The sequence below is a fragment of the Nycticebus coucang genome, chromosome 24 (genome assembly GCF_027406575.1).
Source record: "Nycticebus coucang isolate mNycCou1 chromosome 24, mNycCou1.pri, whole genome shotgun sequence".
In the NCBI taxonomy this organism is placed as follows: domain Eukaryota; kingdom Metazoa; phylum Chordata; class Mammalia; order Primates; family Lorisidae; genus Nycticebus; species Nycticebus coucang.
This window is the reverse complement of record NC_069803.1, coordinates 1,694,279-1,714,381: the sequence shown is the minus strand read 5'-3', so window position 1 is coordinate 1,714,381 and position 20,103 is coordinate 1,694,279. Positions and strand designations below refer to the sequence as shown.

Genomic DNA, 20,103 nt, shown 5'->3' with positions numbered 1-20,103 from the left:
ACACTTGAGGTTCTCAGCCTGGGGAAAGATTTTATGAAGAAGACTTCCATGGCAGTTACAACAATAGAAATAAAGAAATGACACTTAATGAGTCCGAATAGCTTTTTTACAGCTAAAAAGACAACAATCAAAGCAAATAGACAACCTTCAGAATGGGAAAAGATATTTGCATATTATGAATTGGAGAAAAGCTTGATAAGTAGGATCTACAGAGAACTCAAATCAATTTACAGAAAAAAATCCAACAATTCCTTATATCACTGGGCAAGAGAACTTAATATAAGACAGAAGAATGGCTAACAAACATGAAAAATGCTCATTGTCCCTAATTATCAGAGAAATCCAAATCAAAACTACCCTCAAGATATCACCTAACCCCAGTGAGAGTGTCCCACATCACAAAGTCTCAAAGCTGCAGATGCTGGTGTGAATGTGGAGAGAAGGGAACACTGTTACACTGCTGATGGGATTACAAAGTAATACAACTTTTTGGAAGGAAGTATGGGGAATTCTTATAGAACTTTAATTAGACCTCCAATTTGATCCTGCAATCTGATTACTGTGCATCTACCTAGAAAAAAATTATTTTATTATAAGAACATTTGCATGAGACTGTTTATTGCAGCTCAATCTACAATTGTCAAACTGTGGAAATAACCTAAATGCCGAACAATCCAAAAATGGATTAACAAGCTCTGGTATATGTAGGCCATGGAATACTGTTCATCCATTAAAAAGATGGAGACTTTATGTCTTTTGTATTAACTAGATGGAGGTGGAATGCATTCTTCTTAGTAATGCATCACATGAATGGAGAATCAAGAATCCAATGTATTCAATTATAATGTGAAGACAATAGATGACCTAATACATAGTGATGAGTAGGGGAATGAGAGAATTGGGAGAGGGAAGGAGAGGGGTTTGGGGGGTCATGGTGTAATGACACACATCTTGGGGGTAGGACACAATTATTAGAGGGAGTTTACCTAACAAATCCAATCAGTGTAACCTAATTCTTTGTACCCTCAGTGAATTCCAAACAATAAAAAATAAATCTTTAAGGGGAACCCACTCATCTTCAGTTAATAATACATGTAATGTAAAAAAATCCCTGAGTTGACATTGCTTAATTCCCAGGACTCTCAGTTCTTTAGAGATTGCTTCAATGGGTATTATCATCTCTTAACAAAATTGTCTTGATGTTCATGGAACTTACGTTGAGAAATAAAGTTTTATGTTTTTATATTTTTATATTTTATTTTATTTATTTTTAAATTTTTTTCTTTATTGACTTTTTTCCTTTTTTTATTTTATTAAATCATAGCTGTGCACATTGATATGATCATGGGGCATCATTCACTAGCTTCACAGACCGTTTACCAAGTTTCACATATACCCTTGTAAGATGCACCGCTAGTGTAATCCCACCAATCCCCTTCCCTTTATCCACCTCCCCAAATACATTTTTCCATGAATATTTTGAAGTTTCCTCTTACATAGTGAGTTTTGTATAAAACAAGATGTATGACAAAAAGCAATTTTGGAATACATGTATATTATTATTTTCATTTTTTCCTTGATGGAGTTAAAAAAAGTGTGTTAAACATATTAGTAATACAACAGCCATTTTTAAAGGTTTGCTGCTTCTTGTTTTTCATGAAGAATAATGCTCTTTAAATCTCTATTCAAAACACCATATTATGGGAAGTGTAGAGATATACAGTAATAATTTTTGTTATACTCATATTTTTATATTTTAGGTATTCTAGTGGTATAAAGGATTTTAGCACCTGTAGCTTAGATGACTTTAAATATTTTGTTTCACGCAACGGCCTTTCTTGTCTTCAGAACAACCCTTTTGCTAAGCCAGTTTACAGACAACAAACACCAGTATGTGGCAATGGAGTGTTGGAAACTGGTGAACAATGTGATTGTGGCACTAAAAAAGTTAGTAATTTTTTTTCTGTTTTTCTTAATTTTACATAGGTATATATTAGGTATACAAGAAGATAGATGCCTTACCTGTTAGTAAAACAGATTTGAAAAATACAGTCTTCTTTGGGGAAGATGGAAGCCTTTAAATCTCCTGATTTTATGATTTTTTGGAAGTGGGGAGCAAAGGTCTGATTATATTGTCTGTCTTCAAAGATTGCCTCTGATACAATTTAGTGTATGTATCAGTTTCAAATTTAAAGTTAGTGACTGCAAAGAGTGTCTAAGGAGTTGATGGGATATACTCTTAAAAAAAGCAGTAATAAAAACAGACAAGCACAACTAAAGACAGGAGTAGTATAGTGGTAGACTATAACTGATGGGATAGCAAAATGTAATGTTTGCTAATACAGGGCAAAAACATGTTCTATTGAAAGGTAATGCTAATGATAATATTTTAAAATGAAATAATGCCAGTCTTGCAACACACACACACACACAGACAGACAGACAAAAACAATAATAAGTTTGATCAGAAGTTTCTGAGTGACTTAAAAAAAAAAAAGAAAAGAAACAGGTGGGATGAGCCCTCCCAAGGGAAAAACAAATCTCAGACTGATCTCCGCAACTGTCTCTTCAAAGAAACCCAAATTTCATTGGATTTGTCAGTGAAGCAACTAGAGTATTGTTGAAAAGACAGAGAAATCAGCTTAAATTAGTAGAGCTTACCAAGTGGGTATAGTCAGGAAAAGAGACAGTTGAAGAGAGCCTTACAGAAACCATTGGAAAGCAGTGTGGCAGTTCCTCAAAGTATTAAGCTAGAGTTACTGTTAAAACAAACAAACAAACAAAAAAAACAATAATAAAACAAATAAATAAATGTATTTGACCATGGTAACAAAAGGAGAGTTCTGGAATACAACAAGGGAGTGGGAAAAACCTGCACCTTCTGTGTGGAATGGAGAAAGTCAGAATGGCTACATGAAGAAGGGAAGGAAACACCCTGCCTCTTCCCTTCCATCCCCCCATTGGAGTCAGGAGAGACTTCTCACGCTGAGGTGAAAGGTAATCAGAAGGCCCTCAGAAGCCCCCATTACCATCGCAGACACCTGAAGTCTCTGCCACTAGAGAATCCTGCATTCCTTACAGCTCCCTGACATTGTGCCATTTTGAAGCCAGAGCCATTGACAAAATGGATCCTTCTCTAGTGGCCAGTGCACACTGTGCACCCTGTTATCGCCAGTCTGTATTGTAATTGCAACAGGCTCCAACACATGAAAGTTTGTCATTCTCCAGCTGATCTGCTACAGCTTCCTATACCCTGGGAAAAAGCTGCCCATCAGGATGTCTAACTTCTCCATCTCAGGTGCTGCTGTGCCTCACCTTCAACTACTCAGAGCCTAAGACAAGCAGAACAGATTTACCTCCAGGTGACTGAACCAACCCAGAGCTCTCAATCCTACCAGGATTTGGAGTTTCAGCCTGGGGAACACCTGTGACCTGAGATCTTAGGCTCGTGTAATGACCTATTTCGGACCAACTTGCTGATCTAGTGGAAAAGTCAACTTTGTGGAGCAGCCACAGTTCCTCAGTGCTTGACCCAAACTAGTGCCCTACTCCCTTCTATCTCAACTTTTGCCTAGATAATATGCCGCAACCCCCAAAACTAAGGCCACATGCTCTCCTGTCACCCAGACTAAGGCTGCTGGCCCAGTGAAGAAGCCCTGCTGTGGCAGACATACTACCTCAGCTCCCAGAGACAAGGGACCCTTCCCTAGTGTAGCAGCCACACATCCCAGCACTTGAGCCAAAGTAGTGCCACACCTCTCAGAGAACTGGGCAATCTGTTCTAGCTCAGCAGAATAACTGTTCCCAGACACTAGAGCTTATGAAGTGCTCTGTCCCCCAGGAAAACAGAACCATGGCTGAGCTGCACCAACACACTGCTGACTAGTTGTAATGCCTCACTTCCCTACATCTGGATTAGCCCTTTATAGTCTGAGCTTATGAGTTGCTCTACCTGTCTGTGGAATGGAGCCATAACACTGCATTGCTCCCCACTCTCTGGAATTCAAGACACTGCTACATTCTGACATTCCAGACTCGAGTCTTTTCCTCCTGCTACAGCCAGCATGTCAGAGCCAGAGCCACTGCTATTTTCCACCACCTCAGGATTCAGAATGACCGCTGTGCATACTTTCTCTCCTAGTGCTGAAGTTGCTGTTGTACTCTTTGGCTCTGGGCCCCAATTGCAGCTGTGCCTTGCTTACTGGGGCATGAACTTTGGAATATTTTGTCTTCTTTAAAGCCATGCTCATGCTGTGCTCTTACCCTATGGGTCAGAATCATAGCCATCTCCATTCCCTCTGGGCTCAAGAGACTGATGAATGCCTCAGAATCACAGTCCTCACCTTGGTGAAAGGTGAAAGAACTATATTTATCCTTGCCTTAGAGAGGCAAGCATACACTTATGTCACAAGTGTCATAATAGTTTATCAAGAGAATGAGCCAAAGACCCCACATTTACAGCCACTGTGAGCATTAGTATCCTGAAACACAGTGCTATAGTAACTGACCCCAAAGAAATGGAAATTTACAATTTCCTGTAAAGGAATTCAAAATAATAATCTTAAGAAACCTCCACAAGCTACTAGAAAATACAGGTAGACAATTCAAAACAATCAGAAAAACCATTCATAATCTGAATAAAACATTCAACAAAGAGATATTATTAAAAAGAGATTCAAACAGAAGTCTTTGAGCTGAAGAAATGAGTGAATGAAGTAAGAGAACAATAAAGAGCTACAAAAGAAGACTAGATCAAGCAGATTAAAAAAAATTTGAACTTAAAAATACAACTTTTGAAATTACTCAGAAGAAAAAGAAAATAAAAAAGAATGAAGATAGTGTGGAGAGCCTAAGGGATTCATCAGACACCATTAAGTGAACAAACATACACATTATGGGATTTCCAGAAAGAGAAGAGTCAAAGATAAGAACAAAAAGCTTATTTAATGAAATGATTGCCAAAAACTTCCCAACTTTTGGAAGACATTCAGATCAATGAAGCTCAGACCTTGCCAAATAGGTCTTGTCTGAGTCACATTATTATTAATGCCCAAGAAAAAGAGAATTTTAAAAGCACCATGAGAAAACTCTGAGGTGACATATAAGGGAATCTCCATTAGACTGTAAGTAAATTTCTCAGCAGAAATCCTGACAGCCAGGAGAGAATGAAATGATATATTCGAAGTACTGAAAGAAAAATAAAAGCCTGTCAGCCAAGAATACTGTACCTTGTACATCAGTCCTATAGATAGGAAGAAGAATATTTCTCAGACAAGTAAATGTTGAGGGAATTCATCCCCATGAGACCCTCTATTCAAAAATAGCTTAAAAGAGTTCTCTGAACACAAAAAAATACTAATTAAATCATGAAAATTTATGGAAGTATAAAACTTTCTGGTAGAGAAAAATTTATAGTCAAAGTCAAAACACTTGATTCCTATAATGGTGGTGAGTAAGTCTTTCAAATCTCTAGTATAAATGTTAAAAGTCTAAATGGTCAAAATAACTAGAGCTATAATAAGTTATTAAGAAACATAAAATACAAAATGTGCAAATTGTGATGATACAAATATAAATTGTAGAGGGAAGGATAAATGTCTAGACTATTTGTATACGACTGAAATTAAGTTGTTGTCAGTTTTAAATAGTCCACAATAAATATAGGATGTTTTATGGAAATCATGCAGCAAAATCTATAGCAGATACACTAAGAAAGAGAGAGGAACTAAAACTTGGCATTACAGAAAACATTACAGAAAGATAGATAAGAGACAGAGAAAAGCACTTACAAAACTATCAGAAAACAATAATCAAAATAGGAGAAGTAAGTCCTTACCAATCAATAACAACCTTAAATGTGAATGGATTAAACTCTTTCATTAAAAAACAGAGTAGATCAATTATTTAAAAAATAATGTCCAGCTAAAGTAAGCAGAGACAAATCTGAATATCTCATATTTAGTGAAGAAATTCAATTCAATTCATAATTAGTATAAAATAGTTTCATATATTCCAGACACAGAGTCTACAGATTCTCTTGCTTCACTAGTTTATTTAACCAAACATGTAAAGAAGAAATAATACCAATTATATATGAATATTCTCTGATAGTGGATACAGGGGATATCCTAGAATTCATTTCATGAGGTGAATACTGGACTGAAGCCAAAAGCAGCACAAGATAATTAAAAGAAAAAAAAACTCACAAATTTTCCTCATCAACAACAACACATTAAAAGGGTTAATAAATCTGAAGAATACAAGATTGTTTTAACATATGAAAATCCTTCAATTTAATTAGATATATTAACAAAATGGATGAAAAAATTTTCAGAAAATTTAGTAAAATCATGATAAATTGCTTCAGCATTCTAGAAATAGCATAGAATATCCTCATTCTAATAAATGCCATCTATGAAAACCTACAACCAACATCATATTATATGTACTTTTAAAAGACTCAAATTTTTTTCCCAACCCTCTTGATAAGGCAAAGACTCTCAACATTTCCTTTCAATGTTGTAGTTGATGTTATATAGCCATTGCAGTAAGGCAAGATAAATAAACACAAAATGATTGGAAAAGAAGCAATAAAATTATCATCAATTAAACTTAATTTGGCCACATAGAAATTCTAAGCAAACTTCAAAAAATATACTAAAACATGTAGTTTGAAATTCTCTGGCTGCAAGGTCAATATACAAAAATCAGTTGCATTTCTGTATACAAACAACAAAGAAATAGACAATGAAATAAGAAGTACAATGTTACCCCAAACATGAAATCTATATATCTAATTTTAACAAAATACATGCAAGATATATATAATGAAAATTGCTCAAATAACTTAAAGAAGATCAAAACAAATAGAGAAACAACCCACTTTTATGGATTAGAAGACAGACACAGTACTAAGATGGTTTCTTTACATAAATAAGAATGTAAATATACATTCATAATCCAAATCCAGACTTCATCTATCTTTTCTCCTTTGTATGTGTGGATATATTATAATTTATTCAACTAGTTTTTAAAAATTGTTTATTAATTTTTAATTAAAGTAATAAATGTATATTGTGAGGTACAATGTGACGATTTGAGATATACAATGTGGAATGCTTAAATCAAACTGATTAACCTAGCCATCACCTTACTTATTTTTTGTGGTAAGATGTTTAAAATTTACACTCAGTTATTTTGAAATATATCCTGCAAGGCATCCATCTTTTTTGTAGAAATTGACATGTTGATACAATATATATGGAAATGCAAGTTACCTAAAATAGGTAAAGCCATTAAAATAAAAACAATAAAGTTGGAGTACATACACTATATTTTGTAAATTTAAAAATGTTCTATAAAGTTATAATAATCAAGATAATGTACTATTGGCCACAGGAACTATATTAATTGAACAGAATAGAGAATCCAGATATAAAATGATATTTATATGGTAAATTAAGGTTACCCAAGGCTATTCAATGGGTGAAGATAATCTTTTTAATATTTTAAATCTTTCCAAATGAATAAAAAGACAAGGAAAACTCAGTTTCTGGTCAGGCATGTAAGAAGCGTGGAAGTCACCACTTCGAAGCCTTGCTAATTTTAGAGATGAGGTCTTGCGCTGGCACAGGCTGATCTTGAGCCTGTGAGCTCAGGAAATCCATCCACTTCAGCCTCCCAGAGTGCTAGGATTATAGGCATGAGCCACTGCTTGGCCTGGCTAAGGATGTTTTAAGCATCAAAAGCAGATAATGAATTATAATACAGGGTGTCCATAAAATTCATGTGTAATTAAAATAGTTTTACATTGTAAATTACACATGAACTTATAGATACCCTGTGTATTGAATAAAACCATTAAACTAGTAATAAAACATTGAATATAATTTCCAACTTATTAAAGAAGAAAAGATGTCATAATGAAAATGTATAATCAATACAATTTAAATCAGAAAAGGGAAAAAAAAGGGAAAAGCTCATATACAAGTGAGACCAGTAAACAGAGAATAGAAGTATGGATGATAAAATCCAAGTCTAGTAATTACATTAAATGCAGTGAACAAGAAGATTGTCAAGTTGGACTCATAAACACGAATAAATTCAATTGTTTGCTGTTTATAAGGGACACGCTTTGTAATAGTGACTCAGTTGAATGTAAAAGGAAAGGGAAAGATAAACACTAATAAAAATAAAGAAATTGTAGCTATGCCAATATCAAATGAAGGAAATAATAAAACAGAGAAATTCAGACATCAGAAAAGAAAGCAAGATATATTCTAGAGATGAGGAGGGACATTTCATAAAGTGGTAGTGTCCCAGAAAATTTTTAATAGCTGAGTCTCCAAATAAAAAGGTATGTACGTACGCTACATATATATATATATTACTTATATGAAGGGTGAGTAACAAGTTATGAATGATAATAAAATGTACAATACCTTCTACTATAAATTCAAATAACTAATTGAGTCTTTTGAAGCAAAGTGGAAACTACTGGAAATGATTATCCTAATTAAATTATCTGAGGAATGGAACAGCTTGAAAGACAAGATAAGATGACAAATTTCATATATTAATAAATATGAATAATGTATATCACAAATTACTAGAATAGTAAAACTTATAAATGGATTCAATGATAAAAAGTAAATGAGAGTAATCTTATAACTAATAAAATAGTTGTATCCATATTTTAGGAAACAATTATTTGTTGTATCCTCAAGGCCACCTGAGAATATGGCTTCTCTGATAAATTCTAACCAATATTGAAGGAAGTAATAACCCAATTGTTTTCTCAAACAATTCCTTACCCTTTTTATAAAATTCCGTGTAAATTTGATACAGAAACACCCCCTCATTATAAAAAGTGAAAATTTGAGGCCAGACTCACTTAAGAACTTCAGTGCAAAAATCCTAAATCTGGGCTTTTTAAAGCCATGTAATCTTTATTTAACATTTGATGATAAATTGGGTTTATCCACCACAGTAAAAGAAACAAGGACAAAGTTATAAGACAGGTTTGATACACAAATAAAAGCCACCTGATAAAAACAAACATCCATTCATAAATTTTCTAGTGTTGTGTTATTTAATAGAACTTTATTCAGAGACAAAATATTTTATGTGCTGTACACTGTCCACCAGCCATATGTGACTATTGAACACTTGAAGTGTTGCTCATGTAATTGAGGAATTACTAACTACATTTAATTATAATTAATTTAAATTTAAATAACTATATGTGGCTATTAGTTAACATATTGGACAGCACAGATCTAGAATCTCTGGTTTTTCATTTATTCCGAAGATGTGAGTTGGAAGTATTGAGAACAGGAATAGATGCAGAAAATATTTGTGATTTTATAATCAATTTTTGAGGTTAACTTTAAACTCAATGTGTGAATGATCTGGCTGACACAATTTATTATAAAAACAATATTATAAGAAAATGTTTAATGGGAATGATAGTTAATAAGATAGCTAATAAATATTTCCTCTAGGTTTTTACTCCATAGGAATATCATTCTAATTATATGATACTTAGTGAGATAAACACATTTCTTTTATAAACTACTGAATAAGATGTTGATTTTATTAATATCATATCATATAAACATGGGATTATTAAAACTGGATTTATGAAAAGCTTTATATCTTGTCAGGTTCTGTGTTGCACTTTTATTTGATAGTACCTAATCATGTGGGATTAAATAATACTTAGCATTTGCTTACAGAATTGTACACATAAAACATGCTGTGATCCTTCACTATGTAAACTGAAAGGTAAAGCAGTCTGCGGTTCTGGAGAATGCTGCACACAAGAATGCAAGGTAAGGAACAATCAGTATTTGACAATAGCCCAGCATTAAATGTCTTGAAATATTTCTTTTAAGTAGATGAAAATGTGTCAATAACAAATTCAGCCCTTTCCATTATATTATATTCAAGCAACATGGATTGTCTCTCCTGACTTGCATTCTCGATTCAATATATAATTGTAAATTTTTCTGTATATCCTTTGACATTTCTCTAGGATCAACATATGCCTGTAGCAACTCTTTCAAAGTCTTCATTTTTTTAAAAAAACAATCTACCTTATATGGGGGCAAGACATGATTGCAAGAGGGACTTTACCTAACAATTGCAATCAGTGTAACTGGCTTATTGTACCCTCAATGAATCCCCAACAATAAAAAAAAAAAAAAAAGAAAGTTAGATTAGTTCTTTTTATTGGCTAAATTAACTCCATTTCTTTCTGGTAAAGTTCTCTCTTCCTCTGCAATTCAGTTATTGTTACAGTATTTTAGTACCTTTTATTGACAACATTTAATGAATTAGAAAAGTGATGGAGCAAAATGGTGGAACAGGACTTTCTAGTGATCACCACCCCAAAACATTAATTTTAAACATCTATCCACGTATGGAAATACCTTCACAAGAGCTAAAAAATCAGTGAGAGATCATACTACCTGGCTGTAGCAAAATAATAAAAGATATATTGAAAAGGGTAGGAAGGATGATTTTACATTACCTGCATCACCCACCCTCTAGGCAGAAAAGCTCCTAGAAAGATAGTGTCTACCTATGGAAAGAGGTAAGTGACAGTAGGAAGGACTATGCCTTAAAACCAACACTGGGCAACACAGTGAAACTCAGTGCTGGGAAGACCCTTAGCGTCCTGAATCTAGGCTGAGCCCATACTGGTAGCCCTTGAAATACAATATCTAGGCAAGAATATGAAACAAGACCAAAACAAAATGTTAGGAGAAAAAATTCAGAAACAGAATCATCAATGTTAAAGTTTTAGAGCCATTAGGAGTTAATCAGAGAGCCAAGGAAAGTTATCCTAACATAAGATGAGTGCATGAGGTGTACTTCTTTGTGAGGAATCCAATTAATTTGATTTAAGTTAATGCCTCTATGTCTGTGAAGATGTAATTTTTTAATACTCTATATTGATGATTGTTACATCAATACCCAAAGAACATATGAAAAATAGTGTTTTTTTACCTCTTAATAGTGGAATCAGTGGGATAGTAAAGCTTGGCTCAAAGAGCATTTGAGGAACTGCTTGTGTTATTAAAAATGTTAGAATAAAAGCAATATTTCCATTTATATGAAAGGAAGCAAATTATGAAGAAAAAAGTGTTAATAAGTTCTCATTATATGCATGCATATTTTTCTTTAGAAACAATTATGATCATTAGTTTGAGTTAAATGTTAACTTCATAACTTGAATGACACAATACTGTGTTTCAGCATCTCATCTAATACTCAGAGAATTTGTGTGAGATTTGCTAGCTGTAGCCAATACTTGTTGACAATTCAAGCAAAAGCGTGGAGAAAACCTACTCTAGGAAATAAATAAGCTGGGCCTCCAGGACCTTTGAAAGCTAGAAAAATTTTAATTTACTTTGCATGTAATAATGATGAGAGCCACAGGGAACACGTTCGCATGTTAAAGAAAGGAGAGTTTGGTTAGATGTTTCCTGGCTAATGCAGGTGTGCAGAAAGGAAACTCTGGAAGCTATCAGATAAAGAATAAGCACTAAAGAGATAACAGTTATGTGATTGTGAAAGTTATTTTTTCAACTTGTTTACAGTATGATACATGAAAGAAATGTTCTCCTGTGTGTCTTTAAAATATCTTCTTTTAAAGTTCACAATATTTTCTAAATGTTTAGGATGTGGATTTATCATTTTATAACTGGAGTACTGATTTCTGCTTTTTAAATTTAATCATAGCTGTGTACATTAATGCAATCATGGGGTGCAATGTACTGGTTTTATATACAATGTGAAATATTTTCATCACACTGGTTAACATAGCCTTCATGGAATTTTCTTAGTTATTGTGTTCAGACTTTTATATTCTACATTTAGTCACTTTCATCTGTACCCTTCTAAGATGCACCATAGATATGGTACCACCTATCCTCTCCCCTTCCCTCCCCTCCCTTGCCCCTTTCCCCATATTTTTAGGCTATAATTGGGTTATAGCTTTCATATGAAAGCTATAAATTAGCTTCATAGAAGAGCTGAGTACATTGAATACTTTTTTTTCCATTCTTGAGATACTATGCTAAGTAAAATATTTTCCAGCTCCATTCATGTAAACATGAAAGAGGTAAAGTCTCCATCTTTCTTTAAGGCTGCATAATATTTCATGGTGTACATATACCACAATTTATTAATCCATTCATGAGTTGATAGGCACTTGGGCTTCTTCCATGACTCAGCAATTATGAATTGGGCTGCAATAAACATTCCGGTACAAATATCTTTGTTATAATGTGGTCTTCTAGGTATATATCTAGTAGAGGAATTGTAGGATTGTATGGCAGGTCTATTTTTATTTCTCTAAGTATTCTCCAAACATCTTTCCAAAAGGGCCATATTAGTTTGCATTCCCACCAGTAATTTAGAAGTGTTCCCTTTTCTCCACATCCACACCAACATCCCTGGTTTTGGGATTTTATGATGTGTGCTAATCTTACTAAAGTTAGATGATATCTCAAAATAGTCTTGATTTGCATTTCTCTGATGATTAAGGATGATGAGCATTTTTTTCATGTGTCTGTAGGCTGTGTGCCTATCTTCTTCAGAGAAGTTACTCAAGTCCCTTGCCCAGCCTGAGATGGGATCACCTGTTCTTTTCTTGTTAATACATTTGAGTTCTCTGTGGATTCTGGTTATTAAACCTTTGTTGGAGACATCACCTGCAAATATCTTCTCCCATTCTGAGGGCTGTCTGCTTGCTTTACTTATTGTGTTCTTAGCTGTGCAGAAGCTTTTTAGTTTTATCAGGTCCCAGTAGTACACTTTTGATACTGCTTCAATTGCCCGGGGAGGTCCTCCTCATAAAATATTCACACAGGCTGATTTATTCAAGAGTTTTCCCTGCACTTTCTTCTAGTATTTTTAGTTTCATGTCTTAAGTTTAAATGTTTAATCCAATGAGTGTCTATCTTAGTTAAAGGTGAAAGGTGTGGGTTCAGGTACAGGTCGCCAGCCAGTTCACCTAGCACCATTTGTTAAATAGGGAATCTTTTCCTCACTGACTGTTTTTATTTGGCTTGTCAAAGATCAAATGACAGTAAGTAGCTGGGTTCATTTCTTGGTTCTCTAGTCCGTTCCATACATCTATCTGCTTTAAGGTTGATGTATGAAGAAAACAGAAGCTGCACAAGTGATCATAGCCTTGGTAGTTTACAAATATATTTTATTTATTTATTTATTTATTTTTTATTGAATCATAGCTGTGTACATTGATGCAGCCATGGAGTACCATGCGCTCGTTTTATATATAATTTGAAATATTTTCATCAAACTGGTTAACATAGCCATTCTGACTTTTTCTTAGTTATTGTGTTCAGACATTTAAATTCTACATTTAGTAACTTTCATCTGTACCCTTCTAAGATGCACCATAGGTGTGGTACCACTAATTACCCTCCCTCCACCCATCCTCCCCCCTCTTCTCCTGTCCTTTTCCCCTTTTCCCATATTCTTTTTTTTTAATTTATTTTTAATTTCTTTTTTTTTATTAAATCATAACTGTATACAATGATATGATAGCTTTCATATGAAAGCTATAAATTAGTTTCATAGTAAGGGCTGAGTACATTGGATACTTTTTTCCCCATTCTTGAGATACTTCGCTAAGAAGAATATGTTCCAGCTCCATCCATGTAAACATGAAAGAGGTAAAGTCTCCATCTTTCTTTAAGGCTGCATAATATTTCATGTGTACATATACCACAATTTATTGATCCATTTGTGGGTCGATGGGCACTTGGGCTTCTTCCATGATTTAGCAATTATGAATTGGGCTGCAATAAACATTCTGGTACAAATATTTTTGTTACAATGTGGTCTTCTAGATATATACCTAGTAGAGGAATTGTAGGATTGTATGGCAGGTCTATTTTTATTTCTCTAAGTATTCTCCAAACATCTTTCCAAAAGGGCCATATTAGTTTGCATTCCCACCAGCAATTTAGAAGTGTTCCCTTTTCTCCACATTCACACCAACATCTCTAGTTTGGGGATTTTGTGACATGAGCTAATCTTAGTGGAGTTAGATGACATCTGAAAGTAGTTTTGATTTGCATTTCTCTCATGATTAAGGATAATGAGCATTTTTTCATATGTAGGCCATGTGCCTGTCTTCTTCAGAGAAGTTACTCTTCAAGTCCCTTGCCCAGCCTGAGATGGGATCATTTGTTCTTTTCTTGTTAATACGTTTGAGTTCTCTGTGGATTCTGGTTATTAAACCTTCGTTGGAGACATAACCTGAAAATATATTCTGCCATTCTGAGGGCTGTCTGATTGTTTTACTTACTGTGTTCTTGGCTGTGCAGAAGATTTTAAGTTTGATTATGACCAAAAGTATACTTTTGATGCTGCTTCAATTGCCTGGGGGGGTCTTCCTCATAAAATACTCACCCCGACTGATTTCTTCAAGGGTTTTCCCTGCATTCTCTTCTAATATTTTTATAGTTTCATGTCTTAAGTTTAAATCTTTAATCCAGTGAGAGTATATCGTAGTTAATGGTGAAAGGTGGGGGTCCAGTTTCAGTCTTCTACAGGTTGCCAGCCAGTTCACTCAGCACCATTTGTTAAATAGGGAATCTTTTCCCCACTGAATGTTTAATTGGCTTGTCAAAGATGAAATGATGGTAAGTATCTGGGTTCATCTCTTGGTTCTATTTTATTCCATAATCTATCTCTGTTTTTGTTCCAGTACCATGCTGTTTTGATCACTATCAAATTATAGTATAGTCTGAGGTCTGGTAGTGTGAAAAATTGGTAGCCTTTATATATACCAATAATAGTCAAGCTGAAAAAATAGTCAAGGACTCTCTTCCATTCATAGTAGTGCCATAGAAGATGAAATATTTGGGAGTTTCTCTAACAAAGGACGTGAAAGATCTCAATAAAGAGAACTATGAAACTCTAAGAAAAGAAATAGATGAAGATGTTAACAAATGGAAAAACATACCATGCTCATGGCTGGGAAGAATCAACATTGTTAAAATGTCCATACTATGCAAAGCAATATACAATTTTAACACAATCCCTATTAAAGCTCCACTGTCATACTTTAAAGATCTTGAAAAAATAATGCTTCGTTTTATATGGAATCAGAAAAAACCTTGAATAGTCAGACATTACTCAGAAATAAATACAAATTTTTTAATGTTCATTCCTTACCTTCACATTCTCTCTTTGTTTTGTGGTAGTCTGCTTAATTTGGGGTTGTTAGTTTTTTTCATAAGCATCACTTGTTTTTTAAGCACAATAAATTTAATCATATAAATGTCTATGCATGCTTAGTTAATGAGGCTTAATGTTTTTAATTCATCTTAATAACTCAGGAAAAATGAATGAAAAATGTAGAGCATAAAGAGAAAGAAAATTTAAATATCATTGATATGTACTCACTTCTAATTCTCTTTCCTCCTAGGTGAAACCTGTTAATACAGTTTGTAGGGAATCAATTGATAAAGAATGTGATTTTACTGAGTATTGCACTGGGACTCATCCAGTATGTGTGCCTGACACTTATGTATATGATGGAGAATACTGTGATTCTGGTGCAGCTTTCTGTTACAGGGGAATGTGTCAGAGTTTTGATAGACAATGTGAAAATTTAATCGGAAAAGGTAATTGATCATAATTTTCTTCTTAGTTCCTAAATTTTGATTATTCCAAAGTCTATTATGCAATTACATAGAATATGTAAGTGTAATTTGTTAATGACTGAATTGTAGCTTAGTGTATATCAGTGTTAAAAGAAACCAGAATTTTCTTGATTCTGGAAAACGAATTAAACCTTTTAGATTTATGTGGAATTCCTTTTCCCACAAGAAAGAAATCTCAGGTAAAAATGCAACTTCTTGTGGTGTGGGGTTGTTTAGATTTAAAGGAAATAAGGGTTTTTTATTAGAGAGAGGCAAGTTACTCACCAATTAATTTTCCATGGGCTTGCTAATGAGGGGGGCTTCAAATCACCATTGGTCTCATACAGTTTGTTAGCTTCCTGTAAATGTGTGGATCATTGCTTCATTGGAAGATACAACTGTCTTTATGCTTGTAGTTCATATTCTCTGAGTGAATGAAACATTTCATTCTGACCTTTCCCTTTAGATATTTTAAAGAAGGTAATAGGAGAGGACTTTAAATATTGCTTAGGAAATTAAAGAAGCAGTGAAATGAGATGTTTTGATATTATTATAATTTTACTCTGATTTCCTATCAGAATCATTATTTATATCATATATGAAGACAATTGCTATAGAATAGCATCTAAATCATAATTGAGATGCCAGCAAATGACCAGTAAAATTAAGAGGAATGGAGAAAGAATCCAGGACTCAGTCCTGGACATATCAATTTTGAGCCAAATTGTGAATTGTTACTCAGGTGTCTCCTAGCTTATTTGTCTTATTTATTGTTTGTTTAGTATTATCAGTGATTTGGAGTGGTTTTAAAGCTCTTCGACAGAACTGTAGGGGTAAAGGCAGAACAATCCTTGACCCAAATATTACAAATTTATTTTTGGAAGTAATTATGACATCTGTGGCATTTCAATTATGAAATATTGTCTGTCCAGTCCTATTGACCACTAGATTCAATGTGTTAATGCCTCTAGAACATGATAAGTCTTCCCTGACTACCTGTTGGTTTTGGTATTTATTTTTGGAAAACAATTCCATTTTGCATGTCTCCTATGAAACTGGAGAGCAAAAGAAGGCAGCTTAAAATTCGTCCTGAATGACAGCAGTATTTTTTTTCTTTCTTTCTTTTTTTTATTAAATCATAGCTGTGTACATTGATATGATAATGGGGCATCATTCACTAGCTTCACAGACCATTTACCAAGTTTCACATTTTAATCCAAATGGACTCTAATCATCTTTGAGTAGGTTTGAGTAGATTTTCTATTGTCTTTTTTTTATTGTTGGGGGTTCATCGAAGGTATAAAGAATTAGGTTACATTGATTGTATTTGTGAGGTATACTCCCTCTTATAATTGTATCCTGCCCCCAAGAGGTCTGCCATACTTTGTGACCCCTCAACCTTCTCTCACCTTCTCTCTTCCTCCTCCCTCCTTTCCTTACCCCTCCATGGAGGTAGATCATTTACTGCCTTCATTTTAGAATTGAGTTCATTTGATTCTTGCATCTCCATTTTTGTGATGATTTATTAAGAATGTGTTCCGCCTCCATCTTGGTTAATGTAAAATATGTGAAGTCTTCATCTTTTTAATGGTTGCATAGTATTCCATGGTATACATATATCACAGCTTGTTAATCCATTCCTGGGTTGATGGGCATTTAGGTTGTTTCCACATTATGGTAATTATAAATTGAGCTGTGATAAGTAGTCTAGTGCAGATATCCTTATGATAAAATGCTTTTTTTTTTTCTTCAGGGTAGATGCCAATAATGGGATTACAGAGCAAATGGAATGTCTAATTTGAATTCTTTAAGGATTCATCATATTTCCTTCAAGAAAAGGATGTATTATTTTGCAGTCATACCAGCACAGTAAAGCAGTTCCCTTCTTTCCACATCCATACCAGCATTTGTAGCTTTGAAACTTTGTGGCATAGGCTACTATCACTGGGTATAGGTGATATCTTAAGGTGGTTTTGATTTGCAATTCTCTGATGATCAGGGACGATGGGCATTTTTTCAAATGTTTCTTAGTTATTCATCTGTCTTCATCAGAGAAGGTTCTGTTCATATCTCTTGTCCAGAGGTAGATGGGATTATTTACTCTTTTTTTGTTGCTTAATTTGAATTCTCTGTAGATTCTAGTTATTAACCCTTTGTAAGATTCATATTTTGCAAATATCTTTTCCCATTATGAAGGCTGACTTTTTGCTTTATTTGTTTCCTTAGCTGTGCAGAAGCTTTTCAGCTTAATTAAGTTCCATTTGTTAATTTTTGTTGTTTTTGGCTGCTGAAGTCTTTGTCTTAAAATCTTTCCCCAGTCCAACATTGTTAAGAGTTTCCCTATACTTTCTTCCAACATTTTTATTGGAAATCTTGAACATTTTGTTCCATGTCTTAGATTTAACTCTTTTATCCATCTTGAGTCAATTTTTATAAATGGTGAATGGTGAGGGTCAAGTTTCAGTCTTCCATATGGTTATCCAGTTCTCACAGCACCATTTGTTGAATAGGGATTCTTCCCTGCTACTGTATGCTTTTAGTAGGTTTATCAAAGATCAGATGGCAAGTGGAGACTGGTTTCAACTCTCATTTTTTCTTTTTTTTATTCTATTCCATATGTCTATGTCTCCTTTTTTGTGCCGATATCATGCTGTATTGATTACTGTGGACTTGTAATATAGCCTGATATCAGGTAGGATGATGCCTATGGCTTTTCTTTTTTGATTACTAAGAATAGCCTTAGTAGCCTTAGCTGCATTTTTTTTTTTTCTGGTTCCATACAAAATGAAGTACTACCTTTTTTCCAGTTCTTCAAAATATTATATTGGTATTCTAATGGGGATTGCATTTAATCTTTAGATTGCTATGGGTAGAATAGACATTTTGACAATATTGATTCTTTCCAGCCATGTTCTTCTAGTTGTTAGTGTCTTCTGCAATTTCTTTCGTTAGGGTTTTATAATTTTCTTTGAAAAGAACTTTGACCTCTTTTGTTAGGTATATTCCTAGGTATTTCATTTTCTTTGAAGCTACCGTGAATGGAATTGTGTCTTTGATTTGCTTCTCAACTTGGGTGTTATTGGCATATACAAATAATCCTGATTTGCGGACATTGATTTTGTATGGTGAGATGTTAGTATATTTCCTGATCACTTTCAGGAGTTTTGTGGTTGAGTCTCTGGAGTTTTCTAAGTATAAGATCATATCATCTGCAGTGAGCAAGAGCTTGACTTCTTTTCCCCTATTTGGATGCCCTTTATGTCCTTCTCTTGCCTAATTGCATTGGCTAGAACTTCCAGCACAATGTTGAACAACAGTGGCAATAGTGGACAACCTTGTCTGGTTCCCGTTCTAAGTAGAAAAGTTTTCAGTTTTACTCTGTTTAGTATAATATTAGTTGTGGGTTTATCATATGGCATCAATCAGTTTAATAAATATGCCACCTATGCCTATTTTCTTAAGTATTCTTGATATAAAAGGATGCAGGATTGTGTCAAATGTTTTTTCTGCATTTATTAAGAGGATCACATGGTTTTTGATTTTGCTTCTATTTATATGATGTATTACATATTTGTGTATGTTAAACCAGCCTTGAATCCCTTGGATAAAGACTACCTAATAGTGATGTATAATTTTTTTAAATAAGTAGCTGCAATCTATTAGCTAACATTTTATTGGGTATCTTTGCATCAATATTCGTTAGTGAAACTGGTCTGTAGTTTTTCTTTTTGGTTGGGTCCTTTGCTAGTTTTGGAATCAAGATTAAGTTTGCTTCACAGAAATTTCCTGTGGGGAAAATTATTTCCTTCTCAATTGTTTTTTGGAATAGGTTCTGCAGTATAGGTATAAGCTCATCTTTGAAGTTTTGATAGAGTTCTGATATAAAGCAATCTGGTCCTGGGCTTTTTGTTGTTATTTTTGGAAGCTTTTTAATTGTTTCTGTAATCTCAGTGCTTGATATTCATCTGTTCAAGAGATCTATTTCTTTCTTGTTAAGTCAAGGAAGATGGTGTGATTCCAGATATTGGTTCCTCCACATTGTGAAATTTCTGGGCATAAAGTTTTTGGTAGTAGTCAGAAATAATCTCTTGTATTTCTATGATATTAGCTGTTATCTCTCCCCTTTCATTTCTGATTGATGTTATTAAAGATTTGGCTTTTCTATTTCTGGTTAATCTGGCCAGTGTTTTATAAATTTTATTTATCTTTTCAAAGAACCAACTTTTGCTTCATTAATTTTCTGAATGATTCTTTTTTTTTCAATTTCATTTATTTCTGATTTAATTTTGTTTATTTCTTTTCTTCTGCTATGTTTAGGATTGGAATGCTCTTAATTTTCCATTTCTTTATGATGATTCATTAGGTTGTCAGTATGCTTTCTGTTTTTTGGATGTAGGCATCTAATCCAATAAAT

At 33.9% G+C, this 20,103-nt stretch overlaps 1 protein-coding gene across 1 annotated transcript in view; it reads left to right on the top strand.

The window, feature by feature from the left end:
* Positions 1-20,103, top strand: part of LOC128576585 (disintegrin and metalloproteinase domain-containing protein 5-like) — a 222,359-nt gene that overhangs the window by 118,305 nt on the left and 83,951 nt on the right. The window contains exons 12-14 of the mRNA XM_053578830.1: positions 1,761-1,947; positions 9,738-9,833; positions 15,473-15,671. Coding sequence (XP_053434805.1) covers positions 1,761-1,947; positions 9,738-9,833; positions 15,473-15,671 — 482 coding nt within the window. The remainder of the gene's footprint in view (positions 1-1,760; positions 1,948-9,737; positions 9,834-15,472; positions 15,672-20,103) is intronic.